Below are 20,197 nucleotides of genomic sequence, written 5' to 3' on the forward strand. Positions count from 1 at the left end.
GTGATCCTCTAGTATTAATTTGCGAGTCCCTGATTACTTTTTCTAGAGCAAGGTTGAAAAGCAAACATGAAAGGGTATCCCCCTGCCTTACACCATTTTCCACTTCAAAGGGCTCCGATAAGCTACTTCCAATCCTTACATAACATACCACCTTCTCCATTGTCATCTGCACCAGTCTCACAAGCTTCCTTGGCATATTCATCTCCACCATAGCCTCATACAATTTACTCCTAATGATACTATCGTAAGCTGCCTTAAAGTCTATAAAAAGGTGATGGGTTTTAATATCGAATTCAAGTGTCTTTTCCAGGATTAACCGGAGCACATATATTTGGTCTATAGTGGAGCACCCTTCTCGAAATCCAGCTTGATACCCTCCTACCTCTCTATCTGTATACACTCTCAATTTTCCATATAGAAGATTTGAAAAATTTTTATAACCTATATTCACTAGTGTAATACCCCTGTAGCTCTCACAATTCAGTCTCCTTTCTTGTGTATTGGTACTATTACACCTTTGGTCCACTCATCTGGCATTTCCTCACTGCTCCATATCTTGCATACTAACCTATGCATCTCTTCTTTGAGAGTGTTACCACCAAGCTTAAACAATTCTGCAGCTAGCCCATCTAGGCCTGGAGCTTTATTATTCTTCAATTTCTTTATTGAGTTCTCCACTTCCTCCAGCGTGGGTGGGTCTTTCTCCATCTCATCCCCATGCATCACTTCCATTGTCACTTCTGTATTCAACTCAGAATTCTCATTAAGTATTTCTATAAAATACTCTCTCCATCTATCCAGTGCCTGTGATCTTTCTGCAATAATTGCTCCACCCTTCCCTTTGCATATCATTGCTCTAGGGGTGAATCCTCTCCACTGATTACTTACAAAGCTGTAGAACTTCCTCATCTCATTTTGCTCCTGGAATTTTTCCATCTCTTCAAGTTTTTGTGCTTCGGCGCTTCTTTTCCTCCTTCTGTGCAGCTTTTTTTCCTCCTTCCTCGATTTCCTGTATCTTTCTACTGCGTGCCTCGTGCTGGTCCGTTGTTGTAGCACCTGGTATGCTTCATTCTTCTTCCTACATACTTCTTCATACTTCTAACTACATACTGTGCGGAATAAGACACAATACACCAGATATAATTGATAAATGATGATCGGAGAGCTTCCTGCCCTGCCGACTCTAAAAACGCTTAATATGGCCTTGTCCATGACATATTTTACTACACACGCCAATTGGAGCTCCTCAATGAACTCCAGTGCAATAATTATTACTACTGTACCTTAGGATCTCCTATAACTGCAATTCCAACAGATAGTTTCCTACGTTGTCCACCACTCAAAACCTTTGCGGCTGATTCAGATCTGTCCAACAAATCAATCTCAGTGAGCGTTTTATCAACTTCGGTGTCAATCAATGATTGAGGAACATTCTGCAAATAAAATAACCATATTATTGTCATAAATATGTGTTATTCAAGTGGAATTCACAAATTATAATTGTTATGAGCATGTAAGTGTTAATTGGGGAGCGGGTTAGCTCAGTGGTCGCGCTGATAAGCTATCGATCAAATAAGTTGAGAATCATGCGCCTGATACTCCCTTTGAAAGGGTGACCGTTAGAATACATTGGTTTGAATTAAGGAAATTATGATACTTAAATATAGATGATATGATGATTCATGAGTTGTAAAATTGCTTCCTGGTGGTTCGGAACCCACCTTAAACTCTAGGATCAAAGTGAATCTCACTTCAGCTCACTCCTGCCTGTCGTGCATAAAATGCGCTTCCTAATATCCTCTCTCTTCCTAGAGCTCTCATGTGGGCTACACCCTCAGCAAAAAAAAAAAAAATGTTCAATTTCCATTCCAATCATACAGGTTATTGAATTTGGCCTAGATAATATATGAATAGAAACTTATCTCTGGAATAACAAATTAATATACAAAATACAGTCATCTGCAAAGTAGCCTGCTCAGTCTCAAGCACAGAATTTGGATTATCAACTCAATGTAGTCTAAATAGCCTTGAATTATGAGAGACATAAATCTTGATATACTTATATTTATAATTTTATTATATAGTTATGTCACTATAAACTGTCAGTATTCCTTATAATTAACATGAAAGCTTTTCTTTCAATCAATGCTGACAGATTAAAGTGAATCTCACTGTAGTTCAATCTTCTACTTCTGCCTGTCGTGCATAAAATGCACTTCCTAATACCTTTAGATGACGTCAGAATTGACATGGCTTGATTTTCTTACTGAAAAAATACTTGTCTACTCAACCCTAGTCTAGCGGCATGACAATTTCCATCGTTCACTCCGTAATCGATCCACTTCATTAATAATTCATTCATCTGTTGTTCCAATTCTGAAAGATTGATTCATTCTTTGAATAATGCTGTATCTATTGATACTCATGAACCTATATAATGCTTTAAAGTATTTTCATCACTCACTATCTCATATTATAATGATAAGGACTTATTATATTCTATCTTATTGTCATCATTTACAATGACAAGTGAACAACGGAACTAAAGTATCGAGCTGTTATTCTGTAACTTACATGAAAGTATGAAAGACCTAACAAAAAGTGGTCATTTTTATGTGTTTTTTAAAATTATTTCTGTAATGACAATAGAATGAGAGCAAAGAAAACATATTTTTCTATAGTTGTAGAAAAGTAATTTTGTACCACGTTGTCTATTCATGCAATTGAAGGCATTTAATATTTAAGATACCGTGAGTCATCATAATACTTTAATATTTTCCTCGTTAAATAACAACATTATTCTTACCCTGATTGTTGCATAAAAGTGAAGATGCTCTCTAGGTGTCAACAAATCAAAGAGTATATCATGCTGAGGACATACACCAGTCATACTCCTTATGTTTTCCATATTTTCAGCATTCCTGGAATGATATAATCCCACATCATTAGCTCTTGTATCCATCTGGCTGGACATTTCTTCATAATATTATACATAGATGTCAACTCAAGCAAAATATCACAAACTGGAAACTTGATGAATTGAAATATTGACGGACTGGAATCTTGTCAAACTGAAAACCTGACGAGTTGTAAACTTGACAAACTGGAAACTTTACGTATTAAATCTTGAAGAACTGAAAATAGGCATCAATCCTGAATTTTTCAAACCGTACGTGTACAAGACAATACCTTCCCTTATAATATTATACACGGGTATTTTCTATCACGTACATGTATAAAACAATTCCTTTCTTTATAATACTTTATAGACAGGCAATAGTTTATGGATTTCAATGCCAATGCTTTGATTATTTTCTATTATTATCACAATCATCATGATACAGAATGCGGCAGCGAAACTTCCTTTTTTCAAAAGTGAATTGAACTCTTTGTATGGATCAGAAAGTTTGTATTTATTTCTTGTAATGTAGACACATATATAAAGTTTTGTTTCAATTAGTTTTGAATATCAAATCAGGTAGGTGACGTCCCCAATTCTCCATACACTGAGTAAACCGATTTCTGGCGTTTGTCATGACTCCTGCCAGCATTGCACGCGTTATGTTAGAAATTTCTTCCCTAATATTGATCTTCAAATCTTGTAGGGTCTTTGAACGGTTCATTTAAACAAGGGATTTCAAAAACCCCCATAGAAAAAAATCACAAGAGTTCAAATCGCGATATCGGGCTGGCCACTCCAAATCGCTCCTAATTCTAATTGCAACATTGAAACTCCCACTGCCTCAACGGTGACCTAATGGGTCGAGGGTCTTCATTTCTTCATCTTGTCGCACTTGCAGTTTGTCTGAACGTAGTGACCCACGCAACAATATTGATTTCCGCTCTGGGACAGTAGCCAAAGGAGCTAAATTATAGTGATTTTGAAATGCACGCTGGGTTGTGACCAAAAACATCCGCTCGAAAAATAAGTCTCAACGGCAAACGCACGCTTCTCATTGCTCCAAGGCATGATGGCGACTGAACATTTCGGGAAGAGAACTTTATGGTTTGGCCTCTCTAACAAGACCAAATTTGCTCTACTACGACATCAGCTGACTGATACGGCGCCCGCTATTACCGTATTCATTTATTTTCTGTGGGAATGATTTCTGTAAATCATAATAAGCAATCTGCTAAATAAAGTAATATTTCATTCGAGTAACATAAATGTTTATAGACCTACTCATTTCTATATTTCTTTCATACAAAAGTAAGCAACACGTGAGCAACTCCTCATCTGCGTTCACGTTTCTTTGCGGATGCATTTTTTCTCAACAAAATGTATAGGCTATTATTGAAAACAATTGTAAATTGTACATTGTGGATGATGAATGAATTTTATTTCATTTGATTAAGTAAAATTAATAACTTATTCAGGCTGAGTCAATAATAATGAAGTGAGTACTATAAGTTACGAGAGATAATACATATTTTATAAGCTATTTATGGAATTTTAACTCATTCAAAAATTTTGCTTATTCATTAATATTAGTTTTAATCAAGTTTTGTAGCGTTAAGTACTTATTATAAATGAGTCTTCCAATAGAAGCCATACAACTTAATCGGAATAATTTGATTTTTATACCTGATATCCATTCCGAAGATATGAGCTGTTCCTTTAGTAGGGCTAGTCAAGCCTGTCAGAATATTGAAAAGAGTTGTTTTTCCAGCTCCATTTTGTCCCAGAATAGCAGTTATTTGGCCTTCATAGATAGTTAAATTGAGACCTGCGAGTGAAAAATAATGCAACACTTTGGTTGTGATAAATTTTTAATATTGTCAGCTACTACTAAATAAAATGTTATTTTGGCTATAAAATTAATGTAATTATTTTTCTAGTATTGAAACTAACGTGCCGAATCACTTTCATTTTTTTGGATTCATTTCTTCTTAATTTGCAGATTTGACGCCTAGCGAGAACAGTCTTCCTATTATTGAGCATGGATGATATCGTATAGAGGTTCGTGAAAAACAGATATTGGATAGAAATTGAATAGTAAATTATTTAGTAAATTCCATTCAAGATTCAGTGAAAAATGAATTAAAATATATAAGAAATAAATTACTAATAAATAAAGAAACACTATTTACTTAGATGTGAAATTCCTATCAATCAAATGTGATAGGTAAAAAATAAAAATACAAGGAAATTTGCAAGAAGAGAAAAGCTCAGGATGTGATTAATCTCCAAATTAAAAATGATTATTCTCGTTAAATAGCTTACAATTGATAGCATTATGTTGTTTTCTGCAACTGTAGAAGGTCTTATGAAGATTAGTTATTCTGATAGCACATTTTCCTCTCATTGTTTCGGGAACGGGTTCAATATCCTCATTTTCCAGTTCTTCAGACGTCATTCCGAATCCGTTTTCATCGCCATCCTGCTTCTGAGAAACCAGCAATTCTTAAGCTTTTCTACTTTAACTTTGTCGATAGGTAAATGCACTTTTAACCGTCAGATTTGGTTGAAAACTGGTACCGTTGATTTTTATGAGAAATGCTGACAGTTTAAAGTGAATCACACTATAGACACCAAATCAACTTTTATTCAATGACAACAACATTAACTTACATAACAAATTCCGTTACACAAATTATATTACAGATAATTGAATAGAATACTGTTTGCTTAAGAAAACTCTTGTCTGCAAACAGGAGTGAAATACATTCAGAACTCAACTAAAAATGCGTATATAATAAACTCAAATTAAAATACTTATCTGAATTAAGTTTGATGACAGTTTAAGTTTAGTGACATGGGTGAGTACTTTTTGTTCAGGAGAATCAATGTAGGATAGGGAGTCTACCACACAATGATAACAATATAGCAATATTATTGCTAACTGGAACATTTTTTATATGATCAACAGACATCAGTTCGAACCCTATTCACATGTAGGCTATTATCATGTGTGGCTAATTGGCTATAGCTACTGGAATGTTCACAAAACGTTGTTCAAAAACTGGAGACCGATCTGAATCCACTCTTCAACAGTATTGTATACGTTTTGTGCCACACATTGAAAAAACATTAAGTATCATATATCCTCATGAGTATTATATATAAGAGTATCATACATGTTGTATAACCTTCTTCTGTACCTATCTAAAGTCTCCCTGATAGTTATTTTTCCAAAAATTAGCCGCAAAAGCTGGGTTTTTGGGTACTAGAATAATGTATTGTGTTGAGCAATTTATTCTCATTTGGGACTGAAGGCTGGTGATTAGTTTTTCACAGACTCTCATCCTCATTCTATCCCCATCGCACAACATAATGATAACTTGCATCTGTTAATACCAGTATTATGTTTGAGGACTTCCATGCTGTGTATGGAAACTTCAGAAATAAAAAAAATTCCTTTAAAAAATTACACTTTCTATTTGTCTATTAAATCACAAAGTGATTCTTATTTTTTCAATAATAATAATTGTAGTAGGCTAATTTAGCCCTCTAGGGAAAATATTAATAATTAAAATAACAACTATCAAATCAAATTATTTCTTCACATTGAATTACATGGATATGTACAATACCTGCATTCCATACAAAACATCAGATGGAGTGAAATTGTCCCAAGAATTCTATACGTCTGTGAAGACTATACGTCTGTGAATGGGGGACTATATAAAGTATTTTATAGTGTTTCATTTTTTTCGCACTCTAATAAATTATAAAAATTTTGTAGTAGAAAGTGTTGAGTTATCACTGTTTACTGTAAGTAACAATTGCTTTGGCATGTTGCTGTACTGGCATGCTTATCCTTCAAACTCTAGTGTATATAATCTTAGTCTACTGGCGTATGAATAAATAGTGTGCCGTAACATATCCAGCATTATATAGTATATAAAGAATGAATCTAGAGCTCAATTGTACATTCATTCTAGATTCAATCAAAATATCGTAACTTTAATTATTAATTTTTAAAGTCTCATTAAATTTCAACTACCAACCTTTTCCCTTGACCTTGGGAACCAGTACTGCCATTTCAAGAAGAAAAATGAAGATCGCTTTGTACCATAGCTGCCTGAAAATGAATAAAATCATGATCATTCACATTCAAAATCAAATTCAAATAGTTTTATTATTTGTTCTTGGGCAAGTATTCATACAAATAGGAGTTGCTATCCTAATCAAATATATGATTAATTATTGATTAAAGCATTTCATTAAAATACAAAAATTACAAAAACCTTAATAATAATAATATTGAGTGACCTGGCTGGCTCAGGTCTGGTATCAGGGTTTTCAGGTCGCAACTGATCAATTTCAGGGCCTCTTACATGACTTGATGTCATGTTTTTAGGCAGCCGGGACCGACGTCTTAACGTGTCCATCCGAAACAGGGAGTGGCCCGAGAAAAAAATCTTGCCCGGGCCGGGATTTGAACCCGAGCCTCTGAAGTCAGTACCGTATCTAATCCACTCAATTTCATGTTAATCAGTTCAGTAATCTCAGACCTGATGACCAATTTATTTTTTTGATGATGCCCACATGAGCTTTTGTTTGTGCGTGGGTAATGGGAAGTGCGAGGGTAAGTTATGAGGTCATCAAACGTCCATGCCTAATCGATGGGATTCGGTGGGATTCGAATATAAGTCGAATAGGATTCCCAATCAGACCTATCGTGCAATTTCTTTTCAAAAGAAAATCTTTAATTCATGTTTTTATACTCTTTACCAATTCTCTATAATAAAATATAGTGTAGATATGGAAAAAGAGGATATTATATACCTCCAAGAAGAATAAGAAGATTTAAAATAAAACAATTGAATAAACTATTAAATCTATGACCACTCTCAAACAAAGTAAGAAAGTATAACAAACTGGAGGCATAACGAATTGAAAACTCGATTTACTAAAAAATCTTTTAGGATTGAAAATAGGCCTATAACCATCCACGGTAAATTAAGAATCTATATGCAAATTACAATATTTCAAGTTAATCATTCATGTAGTTCAAAAGACGTGATGATGCATCATTCGTGAATCTCCTATTCCGTAGGCTACATGTATAAGACAGTTCTTTACTTATTATATTATCTTTCAGATTATTATAGATGAACATAAATAGTACCGCGAAGATAGGCAACGGCACCATGCTCATCTTCCAAAAGTAACAAAACGGTGAAAATACTGCTTCAATTCATATTCTGCATAAACAGGATCTATTGGTTTAGTTAGTCATACTTCTGTTCCACAAAATTCTGATGAGAAATGTGAAGGCTAGAACACGGGGGAGAGAGCACACATGGTTTCCTTATTTTGTGGCTTGAATCAGTTGAGCTATTTATCGGTGAGTTGAGAAACTATAACCAACTTAGTTGGTTGCCCAAGTTTCATCCTGAAGAATGCGCTGTGCTCTCAGTTGTGCTGCCAGCAGAGAGAAGGTAGAGGAAAGAAGATCCTTGTTACTTTGTGGTGCCACTAAGGTAAGAAGATAATACAGTATTTTTACAGAGAAACTACGGTGAATAATCCCTTCACCTCATCATTTTTGTCTTTACAAATAAAAGTGGTCAATAGATCCCCAATGAGAATATTTTATCCTAGTCCAACACTGCAAATCTAGGTATGACTGATGATAGGTATAATTATAAAGAATGAAAGAGAACAACTTCGCATGAATTTCAAGAAAATGTACTGGCTAATTGGGAGGACATCTAAGTTGTCAATTTATACAAATTGCTTCTCGTAAGTTTGGATCTACGGAGTTCAACTCTGGGGATGCACCCGATCATCCAATGTTGACATTCTTCCGGAGTAAAGTACTCAGGAGTTGTGAAGTCTGGAACTCTGATCTCCACCGCGACCTAGGAATGGCGACAGTCATCCAAAGATTTGCAGAGAAACATCAGGAAAGGCTTCATCAACACATGTGTTGATGCAACATGTGGAAGCAATCCCGCTGCTCAACATGCAAGGAATAAGAATACATCAACGGAGATAGCCGCACAAATTAGTTTAGTGCTAAGGTATTCGAATGGCAACGCGAAAGCAGTAGAATATCCTTTTATGTGAATAATAACCTCTATTTCAATCCTTGACCGGAAAAGAAGGCTGAACCAATGGATCTCACCTCCACAAACAATATTCCTCCAACTGGATGCTATAAAAATCAAGAGAAAAACCAACAATTACAGTAATACTCCATTCCAGTTCTCTTCAACCAACTCTTTTCTTTGATACTTGATACACTTCTGCTAACTGAGAAGTTTGAGGACCTAAAATTCACCTGTTTACTACTATATTATCAAGATTTGAATATAGAATAAAACTATCTTATGAGTTTTCTCTGCTTTGGGTTGAGTCCGTTGTTATAATGTTTGGCGTATAATGATAAGGTTATTTTACATTATTTGATAAAACAGGAAACAAATAATAAATTTATTGTTAAAATACTCTTTTATTGTATGAATATTCAATTAGAAATTCATCTATTCTATCAATGGGTTTAGTATTATGATGATTACATGAAAATATGATATAAATCAATGGGATAGATAAAACTCACTTGGTATCACATTGTCCAGATAGTATGCAAGGAGTGCATAGAACATTATGTCAATAGCCAAAGCCAACAAGCTATGTCCAAATGTTAAACCGTCGCCCTCCCAAAGATTATGGAATTGCACTCCAACACCATCCAATTCCAGCATAAGAGCCTGCAATAGAGTTAAGTCTAATTAATATAACTAACAGAATATGAATTATATTCATAAACTTAATAATATAAAATGAATAATGAAAATGATGATTGGAATGAATGATCACTTGGAACAGTATTAATAACAATTTCATATTTGTCATATGGCATTAATATTACAATACTTACGGAATAAAATTATTGATAAATTTTATTGTAAAATTAATTCATCATATTTTTTGTACTTTCAATTGATTTATTTCATATATTATGTTTATGAGGCATATGTATATGATATATTGATTTGAGGCATTAAATGAATTAATTTTCATTACAAGACTTACTCTCCCAAGCAGTCAGCACTATCATAGAATCGCCTGCTATTGTCAAATATTTGTTCATATGCATTTGTTCATACGTGTTCCCAAGCATACTGATGATATAAAACATGCAGTACGGTTTACAGTAATTGCATGATGTATAATGACGTTCAATATATAATCAGGTTCAAAATAATCAAGCTCCTGGATACCGGAGTGTGGAAATACTCTGTTATCAAGATAGAGATGTCTAAAGATTTCTCATCTCCATCTGACCAAACATTTTAAATGTATAGATTTGTTTAAGATTCAATTTGTGTGTGATTTTTTTATCATTAAGATTATTTTCAGAAAATGTTGAAACCCAAAATTACTCTATCTAGCTTGATGAGATGAACTACATAAGTAGATCGTTAGATTAACGAAAATTGTAATTGATGAGAATTTCCAGAATATAATGACTGATTAAATAGAAATATAATTAATAGGAATGAAATATAGCAAGTACCCTTTTTTTAGAAATCAACTTTTACTTCTTTTTACAAAACTGACTTATTAAAATTGCAAAAACATTGAACATTAGAAAAGGGTAAGTTACTTATTCTATTTTATCCATATATAATAAACATGAGTTCATTAATTCGTTATCATTATATTATTAGAATAGAACTTCGTAAATGTTTGAATTTTGACTGACTGATGCCAGATTTCACCAAGCTCGGTCAAACTCGGAACATGGTCAAATAATAACGGACGGTTTACAAAGAGTTCACTAACGACTATGATCTCATGGCAATACAGTAGTTAGAATAATCGATCACTTTGGTGCCTTCTTTAAAGTGTATCCAGTTTGTTTGAGTTCAAATGTCTTGACCGAGCTTGGTGACTGGACATGTATATACCAGGACTGACTGAATATAACGTTCTTTGTATCAGGATCACATTTTCTCAAGTCTCACTTCTGAAATTTGAAAATATCGGTTTAACAGATCGAGGAGACGTCAAAATAACTTCTCTATTGATCACGTTTGTAGATGTACTAAATATTACAATAATATTATTGTTGTTTCTTTTGCAATCATGAATATAATTTCTTAATAACGATTAATCGATTTCTAGCCTCCATCTATCTCAAGTCTATCTATCCATCTCTATTCTTCTATCTATTTCCAGATAGGTATGGGTAACTTTTCTTTGCCCCAAAATACCTTGTGAATTCGTGTCTTTTGTTGGTGGGGAGTCCCTTACGGGAAGGACCCAACTCGCCTGGATATATAATGACAATGAGCCCTTACGACTGTCATACTTCAGCCGGGATAGTCAATTCAACGAGCCCATCCGATAACATGGGATGAGAGACTTGGCTAAAGCTTTTGGTGATACCTGAGAGTGGGTTTGAACCTGGGATCTCTAGGCTGCTAAGCAAGCACTCTATCCACTATATCACAGATCACTTCATCTATAATAGGCCTAATAATAAGTATTGATATGACTCGTATATTATTAGTAAATGTATAGGCTACATATTGTAGCTTCAAACAACTAGGAGTACCTATTATAAGATTGTTAGCTACACAACTTTTAGGCTACAATGTGGTACAGTATCACTGTATATACTGTATATAATAGCATAATTCTTAATAAACATTGTAGCAGGTGAGCACACAAGCCTATGGACTTAACCTCCCCCCCGTCTAAATTGAAATTGAGGCTTGTACATTCCTTCATTTCGCCCCTTCTCGGTTCCTTCACATGGAAATAACTAACTTTTTCGGATAGAAAATATTTCTTTAATTCATTAAAAATTAAACGGTATTTGAAAAAAATTGGACACTTGTGGCATATCAAAGCTAACCTTATCCATGGCAAGTGCGAATGCTGCTGAGTTGACGAGTGACATTACCCAGAAATACAAATTCCCAGATGCACCCACTATATAGCTTGGTATAAAGTACAATAAGCTTGGTATATTGGATGCGAAACTTCCGAAGAATCCAGCAGTCTGTAAATAAAACATACATTTTTTGAACCACAGCAGTATTTACATTTTTAACAAGTTAAAGTATTCTTAATTTATTTATCCTATGCACTCATAGTAGGCCTATCCACAATTTCAAGTCTAGGAAGGTCATTTTTGGTATATATAAGTATGTAGGCTACTCCTGTTCCGCACCTACCAGTTGCGGTGGGTACCTGGATACCGTATGCAACTATACCACAAACAGTGATTTAAAAGCAACGTTCTCTCTGTCTTTCTGAGATGGACAATAATTATCTTATTTCTTTACATTGATATTGAAAAGATATCATTCTTATTCCCTCGGATGTAGGCTATGGTTACTTTTGAATTTCAAGTAGCTATTGGCCTTTATTAGATGTTCTGAGAGAATTTAAATATATATAGGTCTAGACATTCAATACACCGACAATAATTTTTTCTACAAGCCGATCATAACAAGCCAATAAATTTTCCATTACACAGTTTTCTAATTACAAAATTCAAACTTAGTTTCGAATCCTTTGCTTAAAGACCAGCCTAACATCTCTTTGCAATCAATATTTTGAAAGTAGAGAAGGTTTGGGAAAACTGACGGACTTTTTTGCTCGAAATCCCCTCCCCCCTCTCCCCCCTCGTCCATCCCTCCTCCCCTTCCCCCCGCCTGTAGGGCGGGGGGTGTTCTAAAATAGATTTCCCCTTCCCCCTGTCCAGTGGGGGTGAGGGGGATAGAGAGAGAGAGGGAGATATATCTTTCTCTCTCTTTCTAAAAATAGATTTCCCCTTCCCCCTGTCCAGTGGAGGTGGGGGGGATAGAGAGAGAGGGAGATATATCTTTCTCTCTCTTTCTAAAAATAGATTTCCCCTTCCCCCTGTCCAGTGGAGGTGAGGGGGATAGAGAGAGAGGGAGATATATCTTTCTCTCTCTTTCTAAAAATAGATTTCCCCTTCCCCCTGTCCAGTGGAGGTGAGGGGGATAGAGAGAGAGGGAGATATATCTTTCTCTCTCTTTCTAAAAATAGATTTCCCCTTCCCCCTGTCCAGTGGAGGTGAGGGGGGTAAGATATCTCTCTCTCTCTCTCCAGGTGAGGGAAAAAAAATTTCCCTTTTAGGAGGAAAAATTCCCTCTCTCCACTGTCAAATTAAAGTGAATCCATATTTCTACATCTAATGCTATACTGACAGATTGAGGTGAATGATAGATGTGGGGAAAAAATCTCTTTGAGAGGGAAAAATTCCTTTGGTGTCAAATTAAAGTGAATTCATATTTCTACATCTAATGCTATACTGACAGATTGAAGTGAATGCATTTCGCTCTAATGCCAGACTCACTTTGAGAAATTCCTTTGGCGTCAGATTAAAGTGAATTCATATTTCTACATCTAATGCTATACTGACAGATTGAAGTGAATCCATTTCGCTCCAATGATATACTACGATGACAGGCTCAAGAGATAGAGATCTCCTTCTTTTACTCGTACCATATCTTTCCCGCACCCTTTCCGAAAGGAAAGAAGATAAGGATCAATTGAGAAATTCTCTCCCAGTATAGATGAGAGGGAAAAATTCCCTTGGTGACAGATTAAAGTGAATCCATATTACTCTAATCCAAAGTGAGGTCAATGTCTCTCTCTACATCTAATTGAATTGAGAAATTCTCTCTCATCTAATGCTATAAATCTCTACGTTCTTTTACATTTTTTATCTGCAATATCGTACAAGCATTTCCAAAGTTCATCGGAATTTTTAACAACAGATAATGACGAATCATTTGTACAATCATAATGTAGATGACCGCTGTCTAGAATATTGAGCAGTTCGAAAATCTCAGATAGAATCGAAAAGTGTACATTTTCTGTTTTTGTTAACGGTAAATCAACATCTTGACATCCTGTTGAAAATTTAATATTCTTCGCAATTGAATCAAATTCATTAAATGAAATTGACATCAAGAGACGAGATAATTTTTTGAATTTTGAAAAACCATAACACTGCATCTCGCAGATGTTTGACGTGACTCGAATGAGGGGGAAAGATTTCTAAATTGATGAGATGCACGTGTTATAGGCGCACGTGCACTAAAGATTACCCCACACGTGCTGTCTGCTCTAGCTCTAAGCAGCAACTAAACTAAAAAACGTGAATGGGATATCGGAATGAAAAATCATTTGAAGGCAGAAAACGTTTATTTACACATTTCACTACAACAATACATAACTTCATCTTCAATTCTAATTAGCTTATCTATACATAAATTATGAGGAAGATAATAACATAGATAGTCTCTTATATCATTTAAATTCACCGTGCTTAGAAAAATGTCTTTCAATTGCTTCGCCAAACTATAATTTTCAGGAGTTGATTTCCTAATTGCACTTTCACACTCATCGTACCAATCAATACAGTTTTTTAACCTCACTTCCAATTCGTTGTCGGGAGCCAACCACTTTCTCGGATCCATGTTGTTGAGCAAATGAAGAAAACTAAGTGTATGCAGGAACTATTATAGAGTAATTAAGTGGTCTTTCTTCATCAATTGACGATAGACAACATGTACGCGCTTTATGCAGTCTCAATGCATGCAGGCAATAAACACACTGTAGATCCTTTCCGTTGTAGAAGAATCCATAACGAGCAAAGTTTCTTTTCTGTGAATTTGTGTACATTGGAGCCATTTTCATACTTTGCATTCGATTGTTTTCGCACAAGAAATTATTTGTTTGATACATATTTTTAAACAACAAAGAATTATAATGTTGAGCAGAGAATAACGCACAGCGAGAATGTGGTTTATTTTTATGAATGTTGCATGCAGCATAACACCATGAACTAGTGAAAAAGCTGAAATCAGGTTTTGGAAAATCCTCTGGTATGCATTGTACGTTGCTATGCAATCTTCTTAAAAACTTTGCTTTCTCAGTTCCTTTTGTGAAAATTTTCTCATAAGCTGCAAGGTAATCACGTATTAATGACTCACTGTATTCTAAATCTCCATCTTCCCATTTTATTTTATGATAGTGACGTTCTAACCATGTTACATCGTTATACAATTTTGCACTCAATTCTGTCTTTGCAAATGGTGATTTGAAATGGAACACAATATAATTATTAAACTGATCAATTATGGCAAGTTCTTTCACAATAATTTGATTACAATCTTGTTTAAACCAGTGAAGATCAACCGTAGCAATTTTAGCACTCGCTTGACCTTCTTTCTCTTCGCGGGCTTTGTCTCTCCCCTCAGCGGCGGCGGCGGCGGATTCCTCAAATCCTCCTTTGTCCTCCTCCACCTGCAGCGGGTTCGGTAATCCTTCGTCTCTCCTCTCCTCCTCCTCCTCCTCCACCTCCAGCGGCTTCGGCGTACTGCACCTTGCTTCATAATAGAAACTATCAAGATCGCACTGAATACCAATAGAGCGAGTTTGTGGCTTGTCCAAAATATCAGAACACAAAGAATAGGACATGTTGGCTGTTCAAAGGTGAAACTGATAATGGCTTACATTTGTCGCAGTACACACCTTATATAACCTGCAGTGATGCACTCTATCAACAAATTACTGAACTTCTTTCACCATACTCGTGAGAGGTGTGTATTCCATCACACGATCGCTAATTAAAACGCAATAGGCGGAAGTATTTGCAGGTACTGCACTTTTAAATTCCATTTCAATACGAACATCTGTCGATGATTTCAAATGACTTGGTTGGTGTGAACAATCTACAACAATCAGCGGTGTTGATTCACAAAATGTTTTAAAATCGATTTCTGTTCCGAGTTCGCTATTGATTGAATGATTATAATACGAGGACGCGAAATCCAAGAACATCCGGTATAAAACCTCCTTCTTACCTAGCAGATTTTCATATGGATAATACTCACTGTTCAAATATACTTTAACATTGTAAATACCGCAGCTATCGAAATTAGATATTGATTTTTTTATTTATTCTTACGATCAGTTTGAAATGCAATTATAACGTATTTTGGACTATCAAAACTCGATGTGGTACGAACTGCCCAAGAATGGTTAAGTGAATTTTGCAAATTTGGTAATTCACAAATTTCCCAATGGCGGAAACCTAATTTCAGTGGAGTGTCAGCATCGAGCAGTCTCAAAAATTTCAGTCTTACATGATCTTCTAAAGTTATGTAGGGCATGCGCCATTGCAGTTTTGTAATTTTCACACTAACGTTTGTTCCGCTTTGAGACTCAACACAATTTAGATCTGTCGGTGACCTCAATAAGACGAGTTCCTGTTTCAAATTTAAAATTATTCTTTGAAAATCTTCAAAAAACGGGAGGATTAATTTCAGCGGAACACAGAAAGTGAATGTATTATCCGTTAGCTCATATCCTGCTCTGTCAAAACCAGCCAAGTGATATGTGTTTTTATCGAGAGTATTTTTCACCAATATAGCTTTAATTGTGGATGTTAATCCAATCAATCTTGATTTAGAAATTTGCTGACCTGCTAATTCATATCGTATTTCGTCAAAAAGGTTACCGATTACGTTACTGCTTAATTTATAGTCTGCTGCAACTGGTGTATCGGCTGGGTCTTTTCCCGGTTTTGTACAGTTAACTGTTCCCTCAATCAATATGAATGATTTACAAGGTAAAGAATAGACATCTAAAGAATTTATGCCAATACGTGCCTCGTCAGAGTTTTTTATATCCTGTCCCGAATAAACTGTATGAGTGTGAAATTGGAATTTAGTAATATCATTATAAAACTGAAGGTCTGTCTCCACATCCAGAATTTCACTAATTGCTGCCGCTCCCCCGCCTAACATGTCGCCAATCGACTATAAAACCCAACTTTTCTAATATTCTCGCGCTTTTAGCTGACAAAGCACGTTTGTTTTTAGGTGTTGTCGCTATCGCGTTCCTTTCTCTAATGACTTGATTGGTCTTATTCGAACGTGGGTTGAAAATAAGATAACCCATTACTTTTCATGTATGTGCAACCTAATTGTAATTGTATCTCCGCGGAAATCAATAAACGATCCGTTCTGGTCCGTTACCTTTACATTAATAGTTTGAATTCGATGTGTATTCAAAGGTACATAAATAATCGGTGATGGTACTTCGTTTATTAAATAACCGCTAGGAACCTTTGGTAAAAATTCGTAGATTACATGTTTTTGTTTTCCCTCAGAGTAACTGCCGCAAGCTAAATTACACTCAACAAGAATACTGTCAACGCTTGTTATGTTAACCAAATGTTTGGAATAATGCCATTTATTTGGCTGCAAAACAACATTATCAAAACCAAGTATCTTAGCAATCGAATCAGAACGTGTTAAATCAATGGCTTTATCAGAATGAATTTCAATCTTCATAGTATTTACGTTTGCACGTATAATAAGTTTATTCTTCTTGTCATCAATATTCAATTTATTCTTTAAAGATTTTATAATATCCTCAACTCCATATGCACCAGTATCCAACTCGATTAATCTATCACCATATTTGAAGCTGAAATTTGTTCCTTTGTTAATGTTTGCAATACTATTGTAACTGGAAAAATTAATCAATCCAATTTCCCATTCACGATTTTTATCCAATTCTATAATTTCTTGTAAATGTTCATAGAGATCACTTGTGTTAGATCGTAATGTAATAACCACCATCTTGTGTGTTCACCACAATCACTTAATTACAACTGATTTGCAAGAAACAATAATGTAAGATGACCACAAAAATCGCTATTTAATGGTTGCATATCGAGGGTTTAGAGTCATAGTAGCGTATCTACAAAATTCCGTTTTTTAGCTTATCTGACCTATCTAAATAACTTTTCGTGTTTTGCAATTTATTTTTTATTCATTCAACTTCCAACGGTACAACACGAATTTCACATGAAAATAACATAGAAGAAGAAATACAAGCAAAGAATATATAGATAAATAATAATATACAACAATAAAAAACATCTATGTGGATAGTTTGAAAGACAAAAATTAGAATACAGAATGAATCATAGTTAACATACAATATTACATATAAGTGAAAAGGCCCATGGAAGTTTACCACAAGGGGCATAAACAAGGAAGGGAACACCAAAATCACACCATGCAGGTATCTCTTCATAGTTCTCCTGAGAAAGCCCAAGGACACCCCAAAGAAATCAACATCAGCTGCAGCAGCCTCACAACCAGAGCGAAGTATTCTAGAAAGCCCACTATTATAGGCATAGGCTGTTAGGTGAGAGCATCTGCGGAAAATGGAACCTTGAGCACATTCCTCTTGGAACACAGATGTTAATACTAGCCAGAAGTTCAGGGCAGTCCAGATATCCATTGACAGTCTTGAAAAGAAGGACCAGGTCATAGTGTTCCCACCTCAGAACCAAAGGGAGGAGATGGACTGTCCCTTAATCTCCTCCACAGGAGCTTCAAAGTACTTGAAACCCATCCTGCAGCTCAGCATCCTCACGAAACGTCTCTCCACACTTTGCAGCAGGTTAATCTGGTACAGATGGAATGGTGCCCAGATAATAGAGCCATATTCCAACACTGGAAGAACAAGAGCCCTAAACAAAACCAAGACACTCTCGGGAGAACTGAAATCCCTGGTGAACCAAAATATAGAGCCAAGGAGAGATCTAGCCTCTCCAGTGATCACACTTATGTGATCCAGTGGGCTAAGAGACTAAGTCATAGTCACTCCAAGGTCCTTGAAACTGCATACTCTTTTCAAAGGAATGCCTCTCAAGGAGTATTGAGAATCAAGTATACTTGTTCCATGCTTGAAATACATTACAACACACTTGGTTACATTCAGAGCCATACCATTATCAAGGCATCACAAATCAAGGTTGTTGAGAGAATTCTGCAGAGATTCATGTCCTAAGTCTTGCAATACCCTGTCGAATAACTTGACATCATCAGCATACATTAGAAACATGGATGATATGAAGCTTTTAATGTCGTTCATAAATAAATTGAAGAGGAGGGGGCCCAAATGGGATCCCTAAGGGACTCCAGAGGGAGCCAGGAAAGGAGATGACATATGACCCTCAGAGTTCTGAACATCAGAGTTCTGTCCCTCAGATGGCTGTTCAACCACTTGAGCATGACACATGCACCTCATAACTCTCCAGTTTGGCAACCAGGAGAGAGTGGTTAACTCTGTCGAAGGCCTTTGAGAGGTCTAAATAAAGACAATCGACCTGGCAGGCATCCTCAAAGGCACTCATCACATACTCCTGGAACAGGAGGTGGACACAACCCTGCTATGTAAAACAATATACCTGATTTTCACGAGTGTGATTTAGCTTCCATATTTTGGAGTTTCAGAATATGAATTACCCAGTTGCAAATTTTGATTTAACAAGATAATCAGACTAGCTTCTGTATTTCTTCCTGTTTGTGTTTTATTCTGATCAATGATCACGAAAAACAGAGGAGTTTTTTTTGTGTGAGTTGGCAAAGAAATGCTTGAAGGAAGCTGATGATTGTAAGTTGGAAGAAAGTTTATTTATTTATTTATTCATTCAACTTCCAACGGTACAACACGAATTTCACATGAAAATAACATAGAAGAAGAAATACAAGCAAAGAATATATAGATAAATAATAATATACAACAATAAAAAACATCTATGTGGATAGTTTGAAAGACAAAAATTAGAATACAGAATGAATCATAGTTAACATACAATATTACATATAAGTGAAAAGGCCCATGGAAGTTTACCACAAGGGGCATAAACAAGGAAGGGAACACCAAAATCACACCATGCAGGTATCTCTTCATAGTTCTCCTGAGAAAGCCCAAGGACACCCCAAAGAAATCAACATCAGCTGCAGCAGCCTCACAACCAGAGCGAAGTATTCTAGAAAGCCCACTATTATAGGCATAGGCTGTTAGGTGAGAGCATCTGCGGAAAATGGAACCTTGAGCACATTCCTCTTGGAACACAGATGTTAATACTAGCCAGAAGTTCAGGGCAGTCCAGATATCCATTGACAGTCTTGAAAAGAAGGACCAGGTCATAGTGTTCCCACCTCAGAACCAAAGGGAGGAGATGGACTGTCCCTTAATCTCCTCCACAGGAGCTTCAAAGTACTTGAAACCCATCCTGCAGCTCAGCATCCTCACGAAACGTCTCTCCACACTTTGCAGCAGGTTAATCTGGTACAGATGGAATGGTGCCCAGATAATAGAGCCATATTCCAACACTGGAAGAACAAGAGCCCTAAACAAAACCAAGACACTCTCGGGAGAACT

General features: G+C 35.7%; 1 protein-coding gene across 1 annotated transcript in view; it reads right to left on the reverse strand.

Moving 5' to 3' along the window:
• LOC111043629 (ATP-binding cassette sub-family A member 2) overlaps positions 1–20,197 on the reverse strand; it is a 166,108-nt gene that overhangs the window by 37,964 nt on the left and 107,947 nt on the right. The window contains exons 9-15 of the mRNA XM_039441849.1: positions 11,820–11,966; positions 9,513–9,663; positions 6,952–7,025; positions 5,225–5,387; positions 4,586–4,727; positions 2,807–2,921; positions 1,284–1,433 (exon numbers count right to left, since the gene is read on the reverse strand). Of these exons, the coding sequence (XP_039297783.1) occupies positions 1,284–1,433; positions 2,807–2,921; positions 4,586–4,727; positions 5,225–5,387; positions 6,952–7,025; positions 9,513–9,663; positions 11,820–11,966 (942 nt within the window). The remainder of the gene's footprint in view (positions 1–1,283; positions 1,434–2,806; positions 2,922–4,585; positions 4,728–5,224; positions 5,388–6,951; positions 7,026–9,512; positions 9,664–11,819; positions 11,967–20,197) is intronic.

Source organism: Nilaparvata lugens, chromosome X (genome assembly GCF_014356525.2).
Source record: "Nilaparvata lugens isolate BPH chromosome X, ASM1435652v1, whole genome shotgun sequence".
In the NCBI taxonomy this organism is placed as follows: Eukaryota; Metazoa; Arthropoda; class Insecta; order Hemiptera; family Delphacidae; genus Nilaparvata; species Nilaparvata lugens.